The 22,547-nt window shown below is 52.2% G+C and overlaps 2 protein-coding genes across 2 annotated transcripts; both read right to left on the reverse strand.

Annotated features, from left to right (window-relative positions):
- Window positions 1–3,363: 3,363 nt before the first annotated feature.
- Window positions 3,364–3,882, reverse strand: LOC136000339 (olfactory receptor 14J1-like; the record flags this gene model as incomplete). The annotated part of the gene is made up of 1 exon (XM_065654118.1): window positions 3,364–3,882. A coding segment is annotated over exon 1 (519 nt), but the record flags the coding sequence as incomplete, so codon positions are not given.
- A 17,212-nt stretch (window positions 3,883–21,094) lies between these two features.
- LOC136000287 (olfactory receptor 14J1-like) lies at window positions 21,095–22,027 on the reverse strand. The gene has a single exon (XM_065654064.1). The coding sequence runs from the start codon at window positions 22,025–22,027 to the stop codon at window positions 21,095–21,097; it is 933 nt and encodes a 310-aa protein (XP_065510136.1).
- Window positions 22,028–22,547: the final 520 nt, after the last annotated feature.

Genomic DNA, 22,547 nt, shown 5'->3' on the forward strand with positions numbered 1-22,547 from the left:
TGCAATGAGCCTGTCCAAGGCAGCTGAGATGAATCTCACTGGGCCACTGGGGTTTGTTCCTGGAGTCACACACAGAAATGTCAGGGTTCTGTGAGGTGTTCACATCTGAGCTGGCCTCATCGGCTTCTCATGGACCCAGGGATGCTCAGACCCTGTTCCTTTTCAACACAGAGGCAGGATTCACAGTGTCTCTATGGGCTCCTGTTGCCACTCCCAAAGGACAGGAGGCACCTCAGCCCTGTGGTGTGTCACCCTGCTCTGCACTCATCTGAGATGTCCCACGTCGTGAGGAATGGACATGGGGAGCTCAGTTCAAGGAGGAACATCCCAGTGCTGCATTCAGGTGGTTTCCCACGGGATGTTCCTCCCAATATGAAGTGACCTCAAGACCTTGTCTGTGCCACAGGCCTTCATGGAACCCCAAGGAACAGTTGATGGTGTTTGTGCTCACTCGTGTTCATGTCACCTCACAGACCTGATATGTGTGCTCACATCTCATCTGTACAATATAAACTCGGACTGCTGACCTACTCATTCAGTGTCCATCCATGGAGGGAAGAACAACCTCTGTGAGCTGGGGAGGGAGCCCAGGCCTGGAAATGGTGCTTTTAAGGGGCCAGTCCATGATGATGCCCTGGGGCAGCTTCTGTGGGGTGTCCAGTGCACAGGGGCACAGCCCAGCCCCTGCTCTGCTGGTCCTGCAGGTCTCTGGCAGGAGGCCTGGCTGTGAGAGGACACTGCTGAGTGCTCAGCCCTGCACACACAAACTGTTCAGCCGGACACTGGTGTTTCAACCTGCAGGCTGCTTTCTTGTGCATATTCTTGAGAGAAACTTGAAGAAGACCTAAACCTTCAAGCCCTGCCCACAGGAGATCACCTTTCTTTCTGCAAAGGCTGTCCTGAGGCCAGCTCTGTCACACAAGTGCCCATTGCCTATCCCTGCCTGCGCTCACAGGACTGACACACAGCAGGACGATGACCAGGCTGCCAGAGCACTCAGGCCTTGCAGCAACACAAGGGATGAGAAGGAGAGTGTGGGAGTGGAACGAGAACAGCTCTGGAAGGCCAAGCGCTGGTGCTCCCTGGCAGTGCTGCCAGGCTGGACTCTTCTCCCCTCCTCCCATTCACAAAGGAACTATCCCTGAACCTCCAAAAAGGCCTTGGAGGAAAGATATAGTGAAAAACAAGTTACTACAGGAATGTTTATTTTGTTTAAGAGAAAAGGAGAGCACGGCTCCTCATTTACACAGCCAGTGGTTATAAAAGAAAAGCAGAGAGAGAATTAGAAAGGGCATGACAACATTAAAACAAAAAAAACCCAAGCAATAACAGAAAATCCAGATGACAGGCTGGTCCTGCAATTAGCTACATTATAACTCTTAGGTAGAAGCAGACGGGCAGTTTATTGCTTCAGAAAACAGTAAGAATCACAGAATCACAGAATGTTAGGGATTGGAAGGGACCTCGAAAGATCATCTAGTCCAATCCCCCTGCCAGAGCAGGAACACCTAGGTGAGGTTACACAGGAAGGCATCCAGGCGGGTTTTGAATGTCTCCAGAGAAGGAGAATCCACAACCCCCCTGGGCAGCCTGTTCCAGTGTTCCGTCACCCTCACTGAGAAGAAGTTTCTTCTCAAATTTAAGTGGAACCTCTTGTGTTCCAGCTTGAAGCCATTACCCCTTTTCTTACTATTGGTTGTCACCGAGAAGAGCCTGGCTCCATCCTCGTGACACCCACCCTTTATATATTTATAAACATTGATGAGGTCACCCCTCAGTCTCCTCTTCTCCAAGCTAAAGAGACCCAGGTTCCTCAGCCTTTCCTCATAAGGGAGATGCTCCACTCCCTTAATCATCTTTGTGGCCCTGTGCTGGACTCTCTCCAGCAGTTCCCTGTCCTTCTTGAACTGAGGGGCCCAGAACTGGACACAATATTCCAGATGAGGTCTCACCAGGGCAGAGTAGAGGGGAAGGAGAACCTCTCTCGACCTACTAACCACCCCCCTTCTAATACACCCCAGGATGCCATTGGCCTTCTTGGCCACAAGGGCACAGTGCTGGCTCATGGTCATCCTGCTGTCCACCAGGACCCCCAGGTCCCTTTCCCCTACACTGCTCTCTAATAGGTCATTCCCCAACCTGTACTGGAACCTGGGGTTGTTCCTGCCCAGATGCAAGACTCTACATTTCCCCTTGTTATATTTCATTAAATTTTTCCCCGCCCAACTCTCTAGCCTGTCCAGGTCTCGCTGGATGGCAGCACAGCCCTCTGGCGTGTCAGCCACTCCTCCCAGCTTGGTGTCATCAGCAAACTTGCTGATAGTACACTCAATTCCCTCATCCAAGTCATTGATGAATATATTGAATAGTATTGGTCCCAGAACTGACCCTTGAGGCACTCCACTAGATACAGGCCTCCAACCAGACTCTGCCCCATTGACCACGACTCTCTGGCTTCTCTCCTTCAGCCAGTTTGCAGTCCACCTCACTACCCGATCATCCAGTCCACACTTCCTCAGTTTTGCCGTGAGGATGCTGTGGGAGACGGTGTCAAATGCTTTGCTGAAGTCAAGGTAGACCACATCCACTGCTCTGCCATCGTCAATCCACCTTGTTACGTCTTCATAAAAGGCTATGAGGTTGGTCAAGCATGACTTCCCCTTGGTGAAGCCATGTTGACTGTCCCTGATGACCCTCTTATCCTTGATATGTCTTAAGATGGCACCAAGGATAAGGTGTTCCATCACTTTCCCAGGGATGGAGGTGAGGCTGACCGGTCTATAGTTGCCCGGGTCCTCCTTCTTGCCCTTTTTGAAGACCGGAGTGACATTTGCTTTCCTCCAGTCCTCAGGCACCTCTCCCGTTTCCCAAGACTTGGCAAAGATGATGGAGAGTGGTCCAGCAATGACTTCAGCCAGCTCCCTCAGCACCCGTGGGTGCATCCCATCTGGACCCATGGATTTATGGATGTCCAGATTGCTTAACTGGTCCCTAACCCAGTCCTCATCAACTAAGGCAAACTCTTCCATTGCCCTGCCTTCCTCTGGGGCCTCAGGGGTACGGGGCTCCTCAGGACAGCCTCCGGCAGAGTAGACAGAGACAAAGAAGGCATTCAGTAACTCTGCCTTCTCTGTATCTTCTGTCACCAGGGCACCCACCCCATTCATCAGTGGGCCTACATTGCCTCTGGTGTTAGTTTTATCTGCCATGTATTTGAAGAAGCTCTTCCTGTTGTCCTTGACCCCTCTTGCCAGGTTTAACTCTAAGGAGGACTTAGCTTTCCTAGTTGCCTCCCTACATCCTCTGACAACAGCCTTATATGAGTTTCCACAGGGCATCCTTGAGCTCCTGGTTCCTCATGCTGTAGATGAGGGGGTTCACTGCTGGAGGCACCACCGAGTACAGAACAGACACCACCAGGTCCAGGGATGGGGAGGAGATGGAGGGGGGCTTCAGGTAGGCAAACATGCCAGTGCTGACAAACAGGGAGACCACAGCCAGGTGAGGGAGGCACGTGGCAAAGGCTTTGTGCCGTCCCTGCTCAGAGGGGATCCTCAGCACGGCCCTGAAGATCTGCACATAGGACACCACAATGAACACAAAACACCCAAATCCTAAACAGACACTAACCACAATAAGCCCAGCTTCCCTAAAGTAGGAGTGTGAGCAGGAGAGCTTGAGGATCTGGGGGATTTCACAGAAGAACTGCTCCAGGGCATTGCCCTTGCACAGTGGCAGTGAAAATGTATTGGCCGTGTGCATCAGAGCACTGAGAAACCCAGTGGCCCAGGCAGCTGCTGCCATGTGGACACAAGCTCTGCTGCCCAGGAGGGTCCCGTAGTGTAGGGGTTTGCAGATGGCAACGTAGCGGTCATAGGACATGACAGTGAGAAGATAAAACTCTGCTGTGATCAAAGAGAAAGAAAAAAAGAGCTGGGCAGCACATCCTGTATAGGAGATGGTCCTGGTGTCCCAGAGGGACCATGGATTTGGGGACAATGGTGGAGATGGAGCCCAAGTCCAGCAGGGAGAGGTTGAGGAGGAAGAAGTACATGGGGGTGTGGAGGTGCTGCTCACAGGCTATGGTGGTGATGATGAGGCCGTTGCCCAGGAGGGCAGCCAGGTAGATGCCCAGGAAGAGCCAGAAGTGCAAGAGCTGCAGCTCCCATGTGTCTGTGAACGCCAGGAGGAGGAACTGGGTGATGCAGCTGCTGTTGGACATTTGCTGTCTCTGGGCACAGGGTGCTCTCGTAGGAGAAAAAGTCAGTAACAATTTAGTGGAGACTTCTCTGACATAAACCAAAGCCATGTCCCACACACCCTCCCCTGTGACACACAGACACACTTTTCTTTTTCTACAAGACCTTCCTTCAGCACTGTGGCTGCAGCCCTGCTTGGTGCTGGCCGAGTGTGCAACCAAGACAAAAGGGTCTCTACCCATGGACTCTTAATAAGTCAGCCCAACTCTGCAGAAATTGGCTTGGGCAGGGGTCAGTCCTGAGGTTCAAATTTTTCAGACGAAATCACTGCTGATACAGTCTGTCCTGTCTGCACTCTCAGTGATAAAGAAAATGAATTGTAAAGGCATTTTAAAAGTCACAGGTTTTCTTACAGCTTCACCACCATCTCCCCTGGAGAGTGTTCTTGGACATCAGAAATCCTCAGCATTTCTGCTGCACTCAGGGAGAAGAGAGTGAGTCCTGCGAGACCAGAGGATGCCTGTGGGTCAGTGCAGAGTGAGGGCAACTGCTCTGTTCCTCTGTCTTGCTCCAGCTGCCCTGGGCTGGCACCTTTCTGAGATGGAGAGTGATCACACTGCTTTCATGTTACCCTGAAAAGCCACCAGGCACTGCTGAAAGCAGAGGGATCCACCTCAGACCATGACATGTCTCACCCTTTCCTCAGGTCTCAGCACCCCACTTCTATCCCAGGACACACACAGCTTATTTCATAAACCAAACAGCATTTCCTCCATCATAACATCTCTGCACTTCTGCATGAGTAATTCAGATAATGCTAACGTGCTATAGGACAGGTTTGCATCCTGGAGGGAAGCTCACAGCTTGGAAAAAAAAACACTCAAGGAGACAGCCAAGAGTCCTAATGATGGCATTTGATTCAGGGAGACTCATCTCATTCCCCAGCCCCACAGACTGCATTGCCCACAGCCCCACAGGTCAGAGCAAAGCTGGGACACGTGTTCCCATGGACACACCTGCAGGAAAGGACCCACAAGATCAGGCTGTGACTGCAGCTGAAACTCCCATCCCCAGAGAGCCTGACAGCAAGAACCAGATCACATCAGCAGTGACCCAGAGCAGTGGAGCAAGAAGGAAAATGCAGTGAGGGTGGGTGTGAGAGAGGCCAGGGCAGAGGCAGCCAGGCACTCAGACAGCGTCACCCTTCCCCAGCTGTGCAGCCACCTCCCACACACCAGCATTGCCGGGCAGCTGCTCTCAGCCCCTGTGCTCTGCAGAGGGAACTGGAGCTCTGGCTGCACAGGAGCTGCTTCATGCCTTGGAGCCCCCGGCCCTGAGGGCAGAGGCTTTGCTGGGTGGGAGAGGAGGCGAGGGGGCTGCTCAGAGGAGGGATCTGTACTGCGGGGATCATACAGAGTTATCTGTGTTCTCCCTCCCATACCAATTCCGGGTTTAGTTTCCTCTCATTTCTGATCATTTCCCTGCTGCCTGGACATTCTCCCCCTGGGAGGTGTTTCCTTATCCATGTCTTTTCCCTGTCAGCACTCACAGACCATCCCACCCTCTGTGCCCTCACACTGGCCCTACACATCCTGCCTGTTCACAGGGCACTGCCTGGGGGCATCTTCCTGTTTGCAGGTTGGAAAACAGGACAGGTCAGACTAAGGCTGACAGGTCCAGCAAAGGTGATGCAGGTGCTGTCCACAGGCAGAGGAGTGGTGAAGGGATATTATGGCAGACGTACTGATCACTCAGAGTTGCAGTTCAGCAGTATCAGTGACTTGTTTAAGCATGAGAGCTCATTTTCATTTTAACCTTTCCTGCACCCCCCAACCCTCGGGATAGGAAACTGAAAAGACAGCCTCAGGAAAGCTCCCTATCTCTCTGCTAATCCTTGCATTGATCTTCTCCTTCAGGCATCCACTTGGAAAAATCCTGGGGGTGATCTGGAGCTGTGAGCAGCTCTGATCCACACAGCACCCCCTTAACAGCAGAAGCACCTTTCCTGCCCTGATAGGGGTCATCCCTTCCCCCCACAGCTTCCCCCCACAGCACTGTGGGGATCTCCCCGGGCAGGCTGAGCGCTGACCCTGGCAGGTGGCAGAGTCCCTGCCCCGGCACAGCCCTGGGGTGCAGGGACCCTGCTCTGCAGGACAGCCCTGGGCACCCCTGGGTGCTCATCAATATTCACAGCTGCTCAAAATTGCCTGATAACAGCCCCCTCCTTACAGATCCCTCAAGCTGTGCCTGTGCTAACTTGAGGAGATGCCTCCAGGAGCTACAGCTGCATTGCCCTGCACCCAGAGACTTACCATGGCAAGGGCTGCAAAGATTTCTCCAGTGAGCTCTCAGTCATCCTCCCCATCCTGACCACCTTTAATCTCTCTCTGCCTTGCTCATCTCCCTGAGATCCCCAGGCAGAGCCCTCAGCCCTGCTGCACTTTGCAGAGGAGCTGCTCCTGGGCAGAGCTGTCTCTCTGCAGCGCTGCCGCTTGCCATGAGCTCCCTCTGTCCCAGGAGCCCAGCCCAGCTCAGCAGCACAGGAGCAGCCCAAGGCACTTTAATGACCCTTCTGGTGGCTTTGGTGCTGAGTCCATGAACCTCAGACTCTGGAGGAAGCTGACGAAACCTCTCAAGTTGTCAAAGTCAGATTCAAACTCCAAAGTTTCTTGTAATGTTAATGGGTCCCACTGAGGGAACCTACTGAGAAACCATCTCCAGGGTCTGGTCAGAGAAAAAACTGCAAGCAGTGATGACAGGTCAGGAAAAGCAAAGTAAAGGTGGCTCTAATGCTGAGCAAACCTGGATGTGTTTCATTAATCAAAGGGCCAAGCCCTGACCCCCAGCCCTGGGAAGGCAGATCCTGTCCCTCCCACGTTGCCCAGGGCTGTTCCTGGGACAGTGTGATGTGGGGCTGTGCAAGGCCAAGGGCAGGACTATGGTCCGACACCTCCCAGGTTCCTGGCTGGGGACAAGGAGGCCATGAGGCCCCTGTGCTGTAAGGACAAGGTGTCTCCTCACAGGCATCAGAACTGGAGACAACAGCCACAGCTAAGGGGAGAAGGAGCTCATGTCTAGTGGGTGCTTTAAACCTCTTTACATCCCTTGATCATCTCCACGACAGCCTGTCCTATGCTGTGGCATCCCCTGCACCTCTTTCCCTGCAGGCTGGAGACATCCCCCCTGCTGCCCCACCTTGCTCTTGTCTGAGCATCTTCCTTCCTTTGCTGATCTCTCTCCATCCTCCCCAGCTGTTCCTTGAAGCACAAAGCCTTGGGCTGATGCAGACTGCCTCTGGGTGACCTGCTCCACCACAGCACTGCCCTTCCACTCACATTCCTTCCTGCTCATGTCCAGCCTGGACCTCCCCAGCTGCACTGTGTGCCATTATTTCTTTCTCGTGCTCTTTCCCACTGTGAAGAAAACCTCCACCATTTCTGAAACCACCCTTCCAGCACTCTCAGGCTACTCCTACACTGCTGCAGCCTCCCCAGCGCTGCTGGGCCAGAGCAGCCCAGGTCCCTCAGCATCCCACACCATGTGCACAAGGTCCTGAACCCTGCCTTGGCAGAGCCCTACACTCTCCAGTTCCTCCCTGCTTCTCCAAACTGGGAGCCGCACACTGGCACACACCCGTGTGTGTGGGGTCACACCAGTGCTGAACCGAATGGGATGAGAACTCCAGGTGTCTGGGTCCCCACGCTCCTCCTCATGCAGCCCCGTGTGCAGCTGCCTTGTTCATGGTGAGCGTGCAGCACGGGCTTGTGTGGCGGCCCTTGTAGTGCCCAGGCCCTTCTCCTCAGGGTCACTGCTCAGCGTGTCAGGTCCTGCTCTGTCCTGATGTTTGGAGTTATTCTCCTGCCCCGATACAGGACTGGCCACTTCTCCTTTTGAAACTTAGGAGATTCCTGATGGTAGAACCCCAAAGTTTCTCAAGGTCTGGACTCTCCCTGGACTGCTGCAGCCGCATTCCCTCCAATTCCAGCCAGGGCAGGGACCACTCTCCCGGGGAGCCCCCGGTGCCCCCTAAAGAAAAGCGGCCTCAGCTTGCAGGACTCTCCTGAGCCCAGAAAGTGGCCAGTAAAATGGCAGTAGTAGCAGGGTTCCATCAAGAGTTTATTCAAGAAAAAGGAAATAATTTCCAATTTCCCTAGCACAGTCTTTCAGTGCTGCTTTCGCCTCCTTATCCTGGTGCCTCTCCCTGACTGCTGTGCCCCACTTTCGGTGGCACCAGATTGTTGGGGGGCATGGTCATGTGCCCCCACAGGCTTTGTCATTGGTGCCCTCACTCACAAGGGAAAACCCATCTTGTCACTCTCCACATAAAGGAGCTCCATACATCCAAGCAACTTCTTCACTCTGAGGGAATCCCACTGCTGATCCTTCCAGCCCGTCTCTCCTGAAAAGCCTCTACCCACCCAGTGCAGCACCCCAAGCTGTGTGACTTGTCCCACCACGCCTTGGCGGTGACTCCATGGGTGTCAAACAGCACAGGCTGCAGCTTGTCCTGGCTGTGCCCTTGGCTGAAGGCATCAGTGCACAGTTGGGCTGTGGCACCTCAGCTGTAGCACCCGGCCAAGCTCTGAGAGTTCTCAGGAAATCTGGTGGGTATCAAGAATCCAGGTCCCCATGTGTGCAAAGGTTTGACTTCAGAGCAGAGCAATGTCACAGTGGTTGGCAGATGGAAAGTTAGGGCTGAGATTGGGCAACAGGAGAGTGAGCAAGCCCTGCCGTCCCCAAGGCCAGAGAGAAACAGGGCTGGGAATGACAGACCTGGAAGGAAACGTGTGTTTTGTCAGTGGCGTCTCTGCTGCCCCTGAGGTACTTGGGCAGACGTGTCACTGATCTCTAGGAATGACAAGGTGCTGCTGACAGGCCCAAGGTGACAATGGTTTGTCTGTTCCTTGATTGTGTTATCAAGGGGGTGAGAACAGGGTGGTGAAAAGAAAAAAAGGAGATTTGGAAGTGTAGCTATACGCGTGGATACCGCGGTGTGAAGTGCTTCCTCTTCATGGGCTGCCCTACATCTCCTGGATAGAGAAGGGACAGATCTTGTGATGCTTTAGAGCTGGGAATTAGTTTCTTGCACAAAGACACCGAATCTGTCTGCAATGCTGTCTGGGGTGTCTGTCCCACACTCACTGTGGATGGGGATGGCTGCCCTGGACAGGACCATCGCTGTCCCTGCCCAATGCATGTAGGGGTGTGTGAGAGCCTTGGCACCTCACGTAACACTGCAGGCCTGTAACTGGCATTAAAGGGAATAACCACCCTGAATTTGATTTGTCAATCGATTTATAGAATAATTTCAGCTGGAAGAGACCTTCAGGATCATCAAGTCCAACCATAACCCAACTCTAGCACTAAACCATGTCCCTAAGAAACCCAACTAAATGTCTTCTAAACACCTCCAGGAATGGTGACTCCACCACTTCCCTGGGCAGCCTGTTCCACTGCTTCACAACTTTTTCCATGAAGAAATGTCTCCTAATATCCAGTTTGAACCTTCCCTGGCACAACGTGAGAACCTTTCCTCTCCTGCTATCACTTGCTACTTGCGAGAAGAGACCAACACCCACCATGCTACAATCTCCTTTCAGGTAGTTGTAGAGACTGATAAGGTCTCCCCTCAGTCTGGTTTTTTCCAAGCTAAACAGCCTCATGTCCCTCAGCTGCTCCTCATAAGACTTGTGATCCAGGCCTGTCACGGTCCATTCGGTGATGGACTCGTGATGCTTCATTTACCTTGATCTTGAAGTGCAAAATTAAGGCAATCAAAAAGCCAAGAGGTGGTAATTCAATCATCAATATTTCTTTATTTATTTTGCCCATAAAGCGGCACGTGATAGAGAGAGTGGAGAAAAAGGAAAGGAAAGAAAGGGGGAAAAAAAGGGTTGGCTACCACTACGAGATCCAAAGGTGTCCCTATGGTCTCAGGTGCCGTGAGAAGAGTCCTGCCGGTTCTCCGTTGTGATCCATGATCCTTTGGTGGGGAGAGCTCAACGATGTCCCGTCGGGAATTGTCTTTCATGCTTCTTCACCCCGCTTTGCTCCCATGGATTGAGGCCAATCTCTGCCTTTGTTTCGCTATCCAGGCTTAACTGTGCAGGCCTGAAGACTCCCCGCTTCGCTTGCCAGAACCCGTCTGTGCCTGCATCGCCTCGGTTTAGGGGTCTCTTACTGGTCCATTGGGTGACCTCAAGACCTTTGGAGAGCCTCTGCGCATGCTCTTCTTCATTGGCCTTAGTAGCAGGGAGGAGGTGGGGGCAAGTTTGGCTGAGGCAGCAGGTGAAAATCCATCTTCTGGACAGCAGCTATAGTCCCCAGGTGGGAGAGACCTGTAGAACACAATTCCTTTTAGGAGGTGGGGGCAAGTTTGGCTGCGGCAGCAGGTGGAATCCGTACAGCAGCCATTGTTACCTGTAGCCCCCGAGTTGGAGAGACCTGTACAACACAATTTTTTTCGTCAGGCCTCTCTCCAAGTCATTGTCCAATTCTTTCTATCAGGACATCTGTTCTCCAAGTCCCTGATGGTGATGTTCAGGCAAATACTGTTCTTCGGACTGACTCTTTCACCTTCCAATCCCTGATTTCTGTGATTCTGTGAGATGGAGAGGCCAGGAGAGGGAGATGTGAGGAGATGGATGGATGAGGAGATAGAGACACCAAGAGAGAAAGGGTTGGGTAGGCAGTGGGTGAGGAGATGGGGATGGACAGATGGATGGAGACATGAGGAGATGGAGACACCAGGAGATGGAGATGGAGGGGCGAGGAGGTGGGTGAGAAGATGGGGATGGACAGATGGACAGATGAGGGTGGAGACACCAGGAGATGAAGAATGAGGGTCAGGTGGGTGGTGGGATGAGGAGATGGAGGGATGGCCATGTGGAGGGACGGACGGATGGACAGATGGATGATGGACAAGTAGACACTGGCCAAACAGATGCCCCCTGATGGGCCCTCCACCCACTCACACGTCTTGTTGGGCAACACCAACTTCCTGGTGGCCCCAAAATGGATCCAGATGAACTTCCCTGAGAGAGCAGCAGTGGCCACTGCCCCTGGCAGGCCCCGCCCACAGACCCCACCCACAGGCCCAACCCCTCCACTCACCAATCAGGAGGAGTTGACGGGAGATGTTGAGATCTTGGGTTTTCCATCCTCCAGATGAGGTTGGATGAAGTTTGGGATATGTTTGAGGGTCTCAGTTGGGATTCAACACCCTCCAGGTGGGACAAAGTTGGGGAGATCTTGGAGTCTTGGAGTTCAACGTCATCAGCGTGAGGTGTGACAACACTGGGGGAGATGGTTCAGGTCTTGGGTTCTCCATGCTCCCAGGTGAAGAGGGATGAAGTTGGGGAGATGTTTGTGGATCTTGGTTGGGGTTCAACATCCTGCAGGTGGGACAACACTGGGGAAGATGTTGGGGGTCTTGGGGTTCTCCACCCTCTAGATGAGGTGGGACAAAGTTAGAGAGATGTTTGGGGTCTTGGTTGGGGTTCAACATCCTCCATATGATGTGGGGTGAAGTTGGGGAGATAGTTGGGGTCTTGGGGTTCTCCACCCTCTAGATGAGGTGGGACAAAGTTGGAGAGGTGTTTGGGGTCTTGGGTTCTCTATTCCCCAGGTGGGACAACACTGGGGGGAGATGTTTGGTCTCAGCTGGAGTTCAACCTCCTCCGGGTGAGGTGGGGTGAAACTGGGGGAGATGTTTGGTCTTGGGGTCCAACATCCTCTAGATGAGGTGCGGTGAAGTTAGGGAGACGGTTGGGGTTGAACATCCCCAGGTGAGGATAGGGTATGTTTGGGGAGAATTTCTGAGGTCTTGGAGTTCAACACTCTCCACATAAGGTGGGATGAAGTTGGGGGAGATGTTGAAGTCTTGGTTCTGGTTGGCCCAAGGGGTCCAGGCATGGGACATCTGGGCCTGGGTGGCCCAGTGGAGCTGGAGATGGGACGTCTAGGCCTGGGTGTCCCAAAGTGTCCAGGGATGGGGCGTTTTAGGTCTTGGTGGCCCAAAGTGTCCAGGGATGGGACATCCTGGCCTGCGTGGTCCATGGGTTGGGGCATTTAAGGTCTTGGTGGCTCAAGGGAGCTGAAGATGGGACATCTTGAGTCCAGAGAAGGGACGTCCTTGGTCTTGGTGTCCCCAAAGTGTCCAGAGATGGGACATCTTGGGTCTTGGTGGTCTAAGGGGTCCCAGGATAGTACATTTTCTGTATTGGTGGCCCAAAGTGTCCAGAGATGGGACATTTTATGTCCCGATGACCTAAGGGTTTCAGGGATGGGACATCTTGCACTGAGTGGCCCAAGGTATCCAGGGATGGAAAATTTTGGCTCTTGATGGCCTAAGGGTGCTGGAGATGGGACATTTTGAGTCCAGAGATGGCACATCCTTGGTCTTGGTGGACCAAGGGGGCTGGAGATTGGGCATTCTGCATCTTGGTGGCCCAAAGTGTCCGGCAATGGGAAATCTTCGGTGCAAGGATAGGACATCTTGGCCTGGGAACTCTGGGGCTCCAAGGGTTTGGACATCCTGGGTCTTGGTGGCCCAGAGAGTCCAGGGATGGGACATTTTGGGTCCAGAGATGGGACATCTTCACTCCAGGAATGGGACATCTTGGTCTCGGTGGCCCAAAGTGTCCAGGGATGGGACATCCTGGGTCTTAGTGGCCCAAGGGGTCCAGTGATGGGACATCTTGGTCTTGGTGGACCAAGATGACTGGAGATGGTACATCCAGGTCTTGGTGGCCCAAAGTGTTCAGGAATGGGACATCTTGGCCTGGGTGGTCCAATGGGCCCAAGGGTTGGGACATTGTAGGTCTTGGTGGCCCAAGATGCCTGGCGATGGGACATTTTGGGTCATGGTGGCTTAAAAGTTCCAGATATGGGACATCCTGCATCTTGGTGGCCCAAAGTGTCCAGGGTGGGATATTTTGGGTCCAGAGATGGGACATCTTGGACCCAGGGATGGCACATCTTGGTCTCAGTGGCCCAAAGTTTCCAGGGATGGGACATCGGAGGTCTGAGATGGGGCATCCTGGCTCACAGTGGCCTTGGTCTTGGTGGCCTAAGGGGTCCAGGGATGGCACATCTTGGCCTGGGTAGTCCAAGGGGTCCAAGGGTTGGGACATTTAACATCTTGGTGGCCCGGGATGGCTGGAAATGGGACATCTTGGATCCAGAGGTGGGACATTCTGGGTCTTGGTGTCCCCAAAGTGTCCAGGGATGGGACATTCTGGGTCTTGGTGGCCGAAGGGGTCCAGGGATGGACATCCTGCTCTGAGTAGCCCAGGGGATACAGGGATGGGAAATTTTGGCTCTTGATGGCCCATGGGGGCTGGAGATGGGACAATTTGGGTCCAAGGATGAGATATCCTGGGTCTGGGTGGCCCAAGTGGTCCAGGGATGGGACATCCTGATCTTGGTGACCTCATAGTTTTCAGGGATGGGACATCTTGGTCTTGGTCACCTAAGGGATCCAGGGATGGGAAATTTTGCCTCCTAATGGCCTCGCAGAGTCCAGGGATGGGACATCTTGTTGGCCTAAGGGTTCCAGGGATGGAACATCAGGGATCTGGTTGGCCCAAGGTGGCTGGAGATGGGACATCTTGGGTCCAGAGATGACACATCTTGGTCTTCATGTTCCAGAGTGTCCAGAGATAAGACATCTTGGTCTTGGTGGCCCAAAGTGTCCAGGGATGGACATTTTAGGTCTTCGTGGCCTAAGGATCCAGAGATAGGACATCCTTTGTCTTGGTGGCCCAAAGTTTCCAGGGATGGGACATCTTGGCCTGGGTAGCCCAAGGGGGCTGGAGATGGGACATCTTGGGTCCCGGGATGGGACATCCTGCATCTTGGTGGCCCAAAGTCTCCAGGCATGAGACATCTTGGATCCAGGGATTGGACATTTTAGGTCTTGGTGGCCCAAAGTCTCCAGCCATGAGACATCTTGTATTGAGGGATGGGACATTTTAGGTCTTGGTGGCCCAAAGTGTCCAGGGATGGGACATCTTGATCTTAGTGGCCCAAGGTTGCTGGAGATAGGACATCTTAGGACTTGGTGTCCCCGAAGTTTCCAAAGATGGGTCATCCTGGGTCTTGATGGTTTCATGGGGTCCAGAGGTGGGATATCTGGGCCTGGATGGCCTAAAGTGTCTAGAGATGGGACATCTTGGATCCAGGGAGGGGACATTTTAGGTCTTGGTCCCAAAGTCTCTAGGGATGGGATATCTGGGGTCTGGCATGGGACACTCTGGCTCTCAGTGTCCCAAGGTGTCCAGGGATGGGAAATTTTGGCTCTTATTGGCCTCACAGCTTCCAGGGATGGGACATAGCGGTCGCGAGAGCGGCTCCAGTAGCAGTGCCAGCCATGGCAGTATGTTCGGCTGCCACCACATCTCCTCTTTCACCAGGACCGGGTCACGGTGGAGTGGCCACCTCCCTGTCCTGCCAGAGGATGCAGCTCTGCAACCCCTGCCCCGCTTTTAAAGGGGTGCCTGGGCAGGGCCCTTTGTGACATCACCAGTGACATCACAACGCCCCACTGTGGCAGTTGCACATCCCCCTGAGATCCAGAGCCTTCAATACGGCAGTCGATGGCTCCTTCGCACCTTTTGTGCCCCACTGTGCCTGTCCCCAGGTACACACCAGGGTGGTACCAAGGTGCTGACAGTCACATCCTCCCCTGCCCCGGGCAGGGTGACTTCACCTCCACCATCTGGTGGGGGCAGGAGGGGTGGGACCCTCAGTCAATTGACAGGGTCCTCAGCAAAGAAGGTGCCCAGAGAAGCTGAGAAGCTTCTGGACTATGTTGTAATATCCACAGCCTGTCACGTCCTGCCCTCAGGTATGAGTGCGGAATGGAGGGAATGCAGGTTCTCGTTTTCCTGTTTCTGGGAGAGTTTCATCCTTGGTGGAGAAGGGAGCTGAAGGTGTAACGGGTAGGACTTCATGCTCTGTGAATGTTCTTTTGGATTATGCCACCTTGATACCAGTTTACTGAGTTTATCAAGGGGTAAGTAAGCCCTCCATTATATCTCCGGGAACTCCCTTTTTAATTCGCAAAACCCACCATTGTTGTTGGTTCTTAGGTTGTTCCCCCTTTCCTCTTCTAATATGCGGATGCTTCTTTCTTGGAGCACCGGTAGCAGCAGCAGTACTGGTAGAAAGGGGCAGATTCTTGACTTCAACATGACGGATTCCTCTCGACCTTTCTTCTAGGATTTTTACAGGGCCATATTTCCTATTATAATGTATCAATTCTTGTGCTGCTTCCCCCCACATCCACACCTTTTTAGTATTTGGTTGGTTGGGAGAAGTCGGGGCAGGGGTGAACAGTGAATCAATGGTAGTGTCAGCTCCATCCCTCTGGCTCCCACTTCTGGTACCCTGGCTTCTGATCAAACCTTCTAATCTTTCTACTGGGCTCATCAATGCGATTGTCCTTTGAAGGTTTAAGTGTCTCTGGATGTCCCCTTATCAAGGGAGTCATCATGTCTGGATTCACTGGCAGCATCATTGAGGATTCACATTCGAGAATCAATTTTCTTTCATGTATCATTTGCAAGCAGGCTGCTTTGTGTGCACTTTCTAGCAATTGATCAGTTGTGCCAGTGATTGCCAGGGGCTCTCCCGTTTTTCCCCTTGAGCTCAGCCAAGTGCTGTCTCAGGTCACCCAGAGAGGCTGCACAGTCTCTGTCTTTGCAGGTTTTCAATCTCTGATTGAATCAAGGTTGAACACCTTGGTCTGACCCAGTTTCTGACAGGTTGGACTGAAGACTCCTGAGGTCCCTTTAACCTCAGTTCTCTGACGATCCCATTGTGATGTTGGGCTCTGTTTCTAACTGGAGCAGAGCAGACGATTATGGGCCATGAATCCAGCTGTGCTGTAGGTGACCATCTAAACCAACATCTCAACCAGTGAACCAGCCAATACCTCAGGGTGACACTCTGGGCAAAGTGTGAGGAGTCCTGGGCAGGGAAGGTTTAGAGGGCATGGGGCGCTATGCAAGACACAAAATGATCTTGGCTTAATGCCTGCAGGCCCATCAGATGTCAGTTAATGTCAACGAAAATTAAAATAAGAAGAAATGAAGACAAAGATCCAAAGCAAAGGAAGGTGTCAAAACACTTCTCTTTATTTTCCTTTTTTTCTTTTTTTTTTTTTTAAGTCTTTGTGGGGGGATTTCTTTTCTTTGAAAAGCAAAGAGTTTTCCAGAACTGGGAATGGATTTAGGACACAAATGTCTTCAGCTCCAGGGACACAGACACCTGGTGCCAGTGTAGATGCCCCGGGAACCCCTGCCCAGGCTCCCCCAGCATTGTAAGGTGCTCTGGTCTCCCCCAGGTCCCCTGTGATAGAGGCCAATCCCAGGCCAGCACCTCAGGTGCACTGGGGCCCCTCAAATGGCACTGGCTGTTTATGGTGAGACAACTGATGACTGATGTCTGCCTGGAAAGGTACACTTTGTTGTTGTTGTTGTTGTTTTTTGGTTTGGTTTGGTTTGTGGAGTTTTTTTGTTTTTTCTTTGCTTGGTTTGTTTGTTTGTTTCTGGGTTTGTTTGTTTGTTTCTTTTTTAACATATTAACACAAAAATCCAAAACAAACAAAAAAACCCCCACCAGAAACACAAAAAAATGCTAAAAAGTGAATTACCAGGAAGTGTACTAAGAGTACAAAAACAAATATTGGTCTTCCCCTGTACTTCTATCATCATTCAGGAGTTTCCACCTCTCCTGATTAAATGTCCATGTCAAAGGACAACTTTCCAGCAGACTGTCTGGACGTTTGCCCTTCCCAGTGCTCTCAGGTTTCCTCCTCCACTTGCTCTTTGGTCACTCAGTTGCCTCTCAACTCTCTGCTTTCTGCTTCAGAGCTTCAGGGTGTTACAAACTTGCCCCATTCTTCAGAAGTCTAATTAACATGGTAGTTAATGTGTTAATTGTGTTTTTATATATCCTTTCCTATCTCTCTGTCTAAAACAGTTCTTGTGTGGATGTCCCTTGTGGATGGTGGACCTCATTAGATCCAGCTTACACACACAGTTGAGGAAAGTGGTTTAGTGTTTATGAAATTGTGTAGTGTTTACACAGGAGAGCAGGTGGGAGCTGGTGTGCAGGAGCTGCAGCATCCACCTGCAGAGCTCAGTGGAGAAGTCTGATGTGAGGAAAAGTGATGCAAGTCTCTGGTGGCCAATGAGGGAACGGGCAGACAGGGAGTGGGGGGTGAGGAGCAAGGTTGTCCATACAATGTCCAACTTCAAGGGACTGTTCTCCTGCCTGTCCAGATGGCTTCAGGAGACCCTCTGGATCAATGTCCATTGCAGAATGCTGCTGTCACTTCTTCTACACACTGAAAAATGACAGAAAATACCCTTGAAAGAAAAAACCCTCCTTTATGAAATCTTTGAAATCTTCATCAGTAAGTGTCCCATTGAAACCTCTCCAGTTAGTTCTACAAGTCTTGAAGACTGGAAGAAAATTAGGAAAGAAACATCATTCGTTAGGGCTTTCTGTGTTTTAATGAGCCCCATGGCGTATTTGGTGCTGAGTCCATGAACCTCAGATACCAAGGACAGACTGAAGAATCTCCTCAAGAAGTCCAAGTCAGAAGCAAAGCCCAAAGTACCTTGAAGCATTAATGGGCCCCACTGAGGGCTGTTACTGACAAAGCCTCCCCAGGGACTCGTTAGAGCAGATAATTGGAGGCAGTGATTGCATCAGGCAAAGGCAAAGTGCAGCAGCTCTGATGCTGAGAAAACCCTTGATTTGTTTGATGAAGGAGAATGGCCAAGCCTTGAGCCCCTGCCCCTGGGAAGGGAGATCCTGTCCCTCACATGTGTCTCAAGGGTCTTCCTGGGGATGTGGGGATGATGCCCAGTGCAGGACAACGGTGTGAGACTCCCTGGGGGGTGCAAGGAGGCAATGGGGTGCCATGGCCATGACAACCATGTGTCTCCTCTAGGCCGCACTGTCAGGGACATCTGCAGACACCCCATGCGCTTCCCCAGCTTGTTCTCACCCCGGTGTGTCCCCACCTGTGCTGCTGAACAGCTGATCCCAGCAAGAGAGAACAAAAGGGCAACAGGCAAAAAGATCCAAAGGCCAACTGCAAAATGGCAGAATGGCAAAAGGCCGAACTAACATCGAACTCATGACAGAATGAAACTTCTGAATGGATCTAACCAAACCAGCTGGAAAACCCAAAGTAATGGATGTAACAAACCCTAAAAGCCAGCTCCAGCTTTAGACTGAGCATGACGCTAATCACAGGGAATATTTCATTGATCAGCCTGCATGTCAACCCAGGTGCTGTCCTGTCTGTGTCCCCTCCTGCCAATTTGCATCTGCAGCTGGATGGCCAAAGAAGTCCTTGGTTTCCCTGACAACAGCCAAGATATCAGTGAGTTCTGACATTCCTTTCATACCAAATGGGAAACACTGTAAAGCTGCTAAAAGAAAAAATTAACTCTATGCCAGGGAGGAAACAGCGTTATCTCATTATTCTCATAGTAAATCTAAATTAAAGACTGTAATAGCTATGAAGGAGATTCAAAATGCATGAAGAAAATGTACTTAATTTCAGTAAAAACAGCATGTTTCCTCAGCCTCCACTTCACCAGGCTAAAGAAGTTTGGGTCTCTCAACATCTCCACACATGACCCAGACTGTCTCTGGCCACACGACATCTCCTCCCCGTTCCTCCGGAGTGGGGAACCTCCCACTGGGACACCCCGCTCCAGATGTGACCACACCAGCGCGGAGTCAAGATGGACAATAACTGCCCTTGACTGGGTGGCCACGCTCCTCCCAGTGCAGCCCAATGTGCTCATGGGCATATTCCTGTTTAGCACCACTGAGAACTGACTGAACATCCAGGCTCAGAGGGTTGTGACCAGCGGCACAAAGCCCAGCAGGAGGTACCATGAGGAGCACTGAAGGACACCGTATCCCTACCCAACATCTCCTCCCCACAGGTGTCCCTTGGGTCCCTGGAACCATTGCAGTGACAAGGGGGAGAGCACTGCCTGTATGGGGTGGAGGAGATGGGGTCTGGGATGAGGGTCCTGGGGCAGTTTCTCCTGGTTGTTCATGCAGCAACAAGCTGGGCTGGATATTTGGAGAGAGGAACTCTTCCTAAGGGCCTCCAATGGGCATGGGGATGGTCTACAGTTTCCTGCATGCTGCCTTTTCTGGTGGAGATCACAGAGGCTGCCGGCCCTTTAGAGGGCCCAGGACAGGCCTTGTCCTTCCTCTGGTCACAGCTGGACCCCAGTTCTCCAGCTCGGCCCCAGCTCAGGAGCCTTGTCTAGGGGTGACTTTTGGGGTAAGGTTGACAAGAGGGGTGCATAAGTTTGTCTTAAGGACGTGTGATGAGCACCAGGACTGAAGTACCAGAGCAAAATGATGTGGCTTCTGGGTGAATACCTTCTTCGGTGGAAGTCGTGACACAGGGTCCCAGACTTGCTTTCCATGCCACCCTTCACGAGGGATGATGCACTAAGAGATGGCAAGTGGGGGACACCAATCCTTCTCCAGCTACTTCCCAGGCCTGGTGAAGCATCAGGACAGCAAGGACTTCTGGCCCTGCACCCTAAACTTTGTGTATAATCTTGGGGCAGCTGAACACCAGCATTTTTCTCTCCAAGCTCCTGTCTGATCTCCCCCCATCCTGGCCCCTTCCCTGTGCTCCCCACAGGGCCCCAACCTGGCACTGATGCTCTACAGAGCAGGTTGGCTGCAGGACCATGCGGTGACTCCACACTGGTTGTGCTGCTCAGTGAGGGACACAGATGCAACTGTATGGGCTGCGCTGTCACTGAGCTCTTTCCCGGGGGTCTAAAGCTCTGGAATGGGTTCAGAGAGTTTCTTGGGACTCATTGGGTTTTCCGCTCATTTCAGTTCAGCGATCCCTTTCTTGTCCTTCAGGTGCCTGAAGATTGGTGCAGGAAGACGCGGCCTATTCCCTTCCCAGGGATGGAGGTCGGGTGACCAGCCTGTAATTATTCAAATTCTCCTTCCTGCCCTTCTTGAAGATGGGTTTGACATCTTCCTTTCCCAAGGACCTCAGAACTTCTCTGTTTCTGCTGTCACTTTTGAAAGCACAATCCAGAATCATGGGCACGGGTGACAGAGCAGACAGGAGCACTTGCAATGAGCCTGTCCCAGCAGCTGAGATGAATCTCACTGGGCCACTGAGGTTTGTTCCTGGAGTCACACACAGAAATGCCAGGGTTCCAACAGGCATCCATCTCTGAGCCGGTTTGAGGACTCCTTATGCACCCAGGGATGTTCAGAGACAGCGTGTGTCCCTTTTACACATAGAGGAAGGAATCACTCTGTTTCTCTGGCCTCCTGCTGACACTCCCAAGGGGCGGGAGGCACCTCAGCCTGAGGCCAGCTCTGTCACAGCAGTGCCCATTGCCTGTCCCTGCCTGCGCTCACAGGACTGACACACAGCAGGACGGTGACCAGGCTGCCAGAGCACTCAGGCCTTGCACCAACACAAGGGATGAGAAGGAGAGTGTGGGAGTGCAACGAGAACAGCTCTGGAAGGCCAAGCGCTGCTGCTCCCTGGCAGTGCTGCCAGGCTGGACTCTTTTCCCCTCCTCCCACCCACACAGGAATTTTCCCTGAACCTCCAAAAAGGCCTTGGGGGAAGGATATAGTGACAAACAAGTTACTACAGGAATGTTTATTTTGTTTAAGAGAAAAGGAGAGCACGGCTCCTCATTTACACGGCAAGCGGTTATAAAAGAAAAGCAGACAGTGAATTAGAAAGGGCATGACAACATTAAAACAATAAGAAACCAAGCAATAACAGAAAATCCAGATGACAGGCTGGTCCTGCAATTAGCTACATTAAAACTGCTATGTAGAAGCAGATGGGAAGTTTATTGCTTCAGAAAACAGTAAGATATGAGTTTCCACAGGGCATCCTTGAGCTCCTGGTTCCTCATGCTGTAGATGAGGGGGTTCACTGCTGGAGGCACCACTGTGTAAAGAACAGACACCACCAGGTCCAAGGATGGGGAGGAGATGGAGGGGGGCTTCAGGTAGGCAAACATGCCAGTGCTGACAAACAGGGAGACCATGATCAGGTGAGGGAGGCACGTGGAAAAGGCTTTGTGCCGTCCCTGCTCAGAGGGGATCCTCAGCACGGCCCTCAAGATCTGCACATAGGACACTACGATGAACACAAAACATAGAAAGAATACAGAGGTACCAAATATAAGAAGCCCAACCTCCCTGAGGGAGGCATCAGAGCAGGAGAGCTTGAGGATCTGGGGGATTTCACAGAAGAACTGGTCCAGGGCATTGCCCTTGCACAGTGGCAGTGAAAATGTATTGGCCGTGTGCAGCAGAGCACTGAGAAACCCAGTGGCCCAGGCAGCTGCTGCCAGGTGGACACAAGCTCTGCTGCCCAGGAGGGTCCCGTAGTGCAGGGGTTTGCAGATGGCAACGTAGCGGTCGTAGGACATGACGGTGAGAAGATAGAACTCTGCCAAAATGAGAAAGACAAAGCAAAAGATTTGGGCAGCACATTCCATATAAGAAATGGCCCTGGTGTCCCACAGGGCATTGGCCATGGATTTGGGGAGAATGGTGGAGATGGAGCCCAGGTCAAGGAGGGCAAGGTTGAGGAGGAAGAAGTACATGGGGGTGTGGAGGTGCTGGTCACAGGCTATGGTGGTGATGATGAGGCCGTTGCCCAGGAGGGCAGCCAGGTAGGTGGCCAGGAAGAACCAGAAGTGCAAGAGCTGCAGCTCCCGTGTGTCTGTGAACGCCAGGAGGAGGAACTGGGTGATGGAGCTGCTGTTGGACATTTGTTGTTTCTTGCTGTGGGGACTCTCTTCCAAAAAGAAAATGACATCTTAAAATCAGGACATACTCCTCTGAGCAAAGCCACTCCATTTTTCATTCACACCCAGCCCCATTTGAAATGCATTTCATTTCTCTGCTATGTGCTGGCTGAGTGTGCTGCGAGGATCAGGACCTCTGCCCGTCTGGGGCCCAGCAGCCAGCTTTGCTCGGCTGCAGTGGGGACACGGGGGGAGCTGGTTTGAGAGCTCTGATGTTCACAAGCAATGTTATGCACTGTTAATGAAAAACTTCAATATCTGCTCTCATGACACTTAAGAGCATGGGCTGCAGAGCGGAGGCTTAGTGTGTCATTATTATGATTTTGTCCATGTTTTTAATTTTCCACCATCACATCTCATGACTAGATTTTTGTAGGGCTTGAGTTTCTCATATATATGACTGAAAATGTGAAGAGTCTTGAGACAGGACAGGCAAAAGGGCTCATCTCTCTGTGGCTCAGTGCAGAGTCAGGAGAGCAGCTTT

Source organism: Caloenas nicobarica, chromosome 32, assembly GCF_036013445.1.
Source record: "Caloenas nicobarica isolate bCalNic1 chromosome 32, bCalNic1.hap1, whole genome shotgun sequence".
Classification (NCBI taxonomy): Eukaryota; Metazoa; Chordata; class Aves; order Columbiformes; family Columbidae; genus Caloenas; species Caloenas nicobarica.

What these genes read in the sequence shown, in the direction of transcription:
- LOC136000287 (XM_065654064.1), bottom strand. Translation starts at nt 22,027, where the DNA reads ATGTCCAACAGCAGCTCCATCACCCAGTTCCTCCTCCTGGCGTTCACA.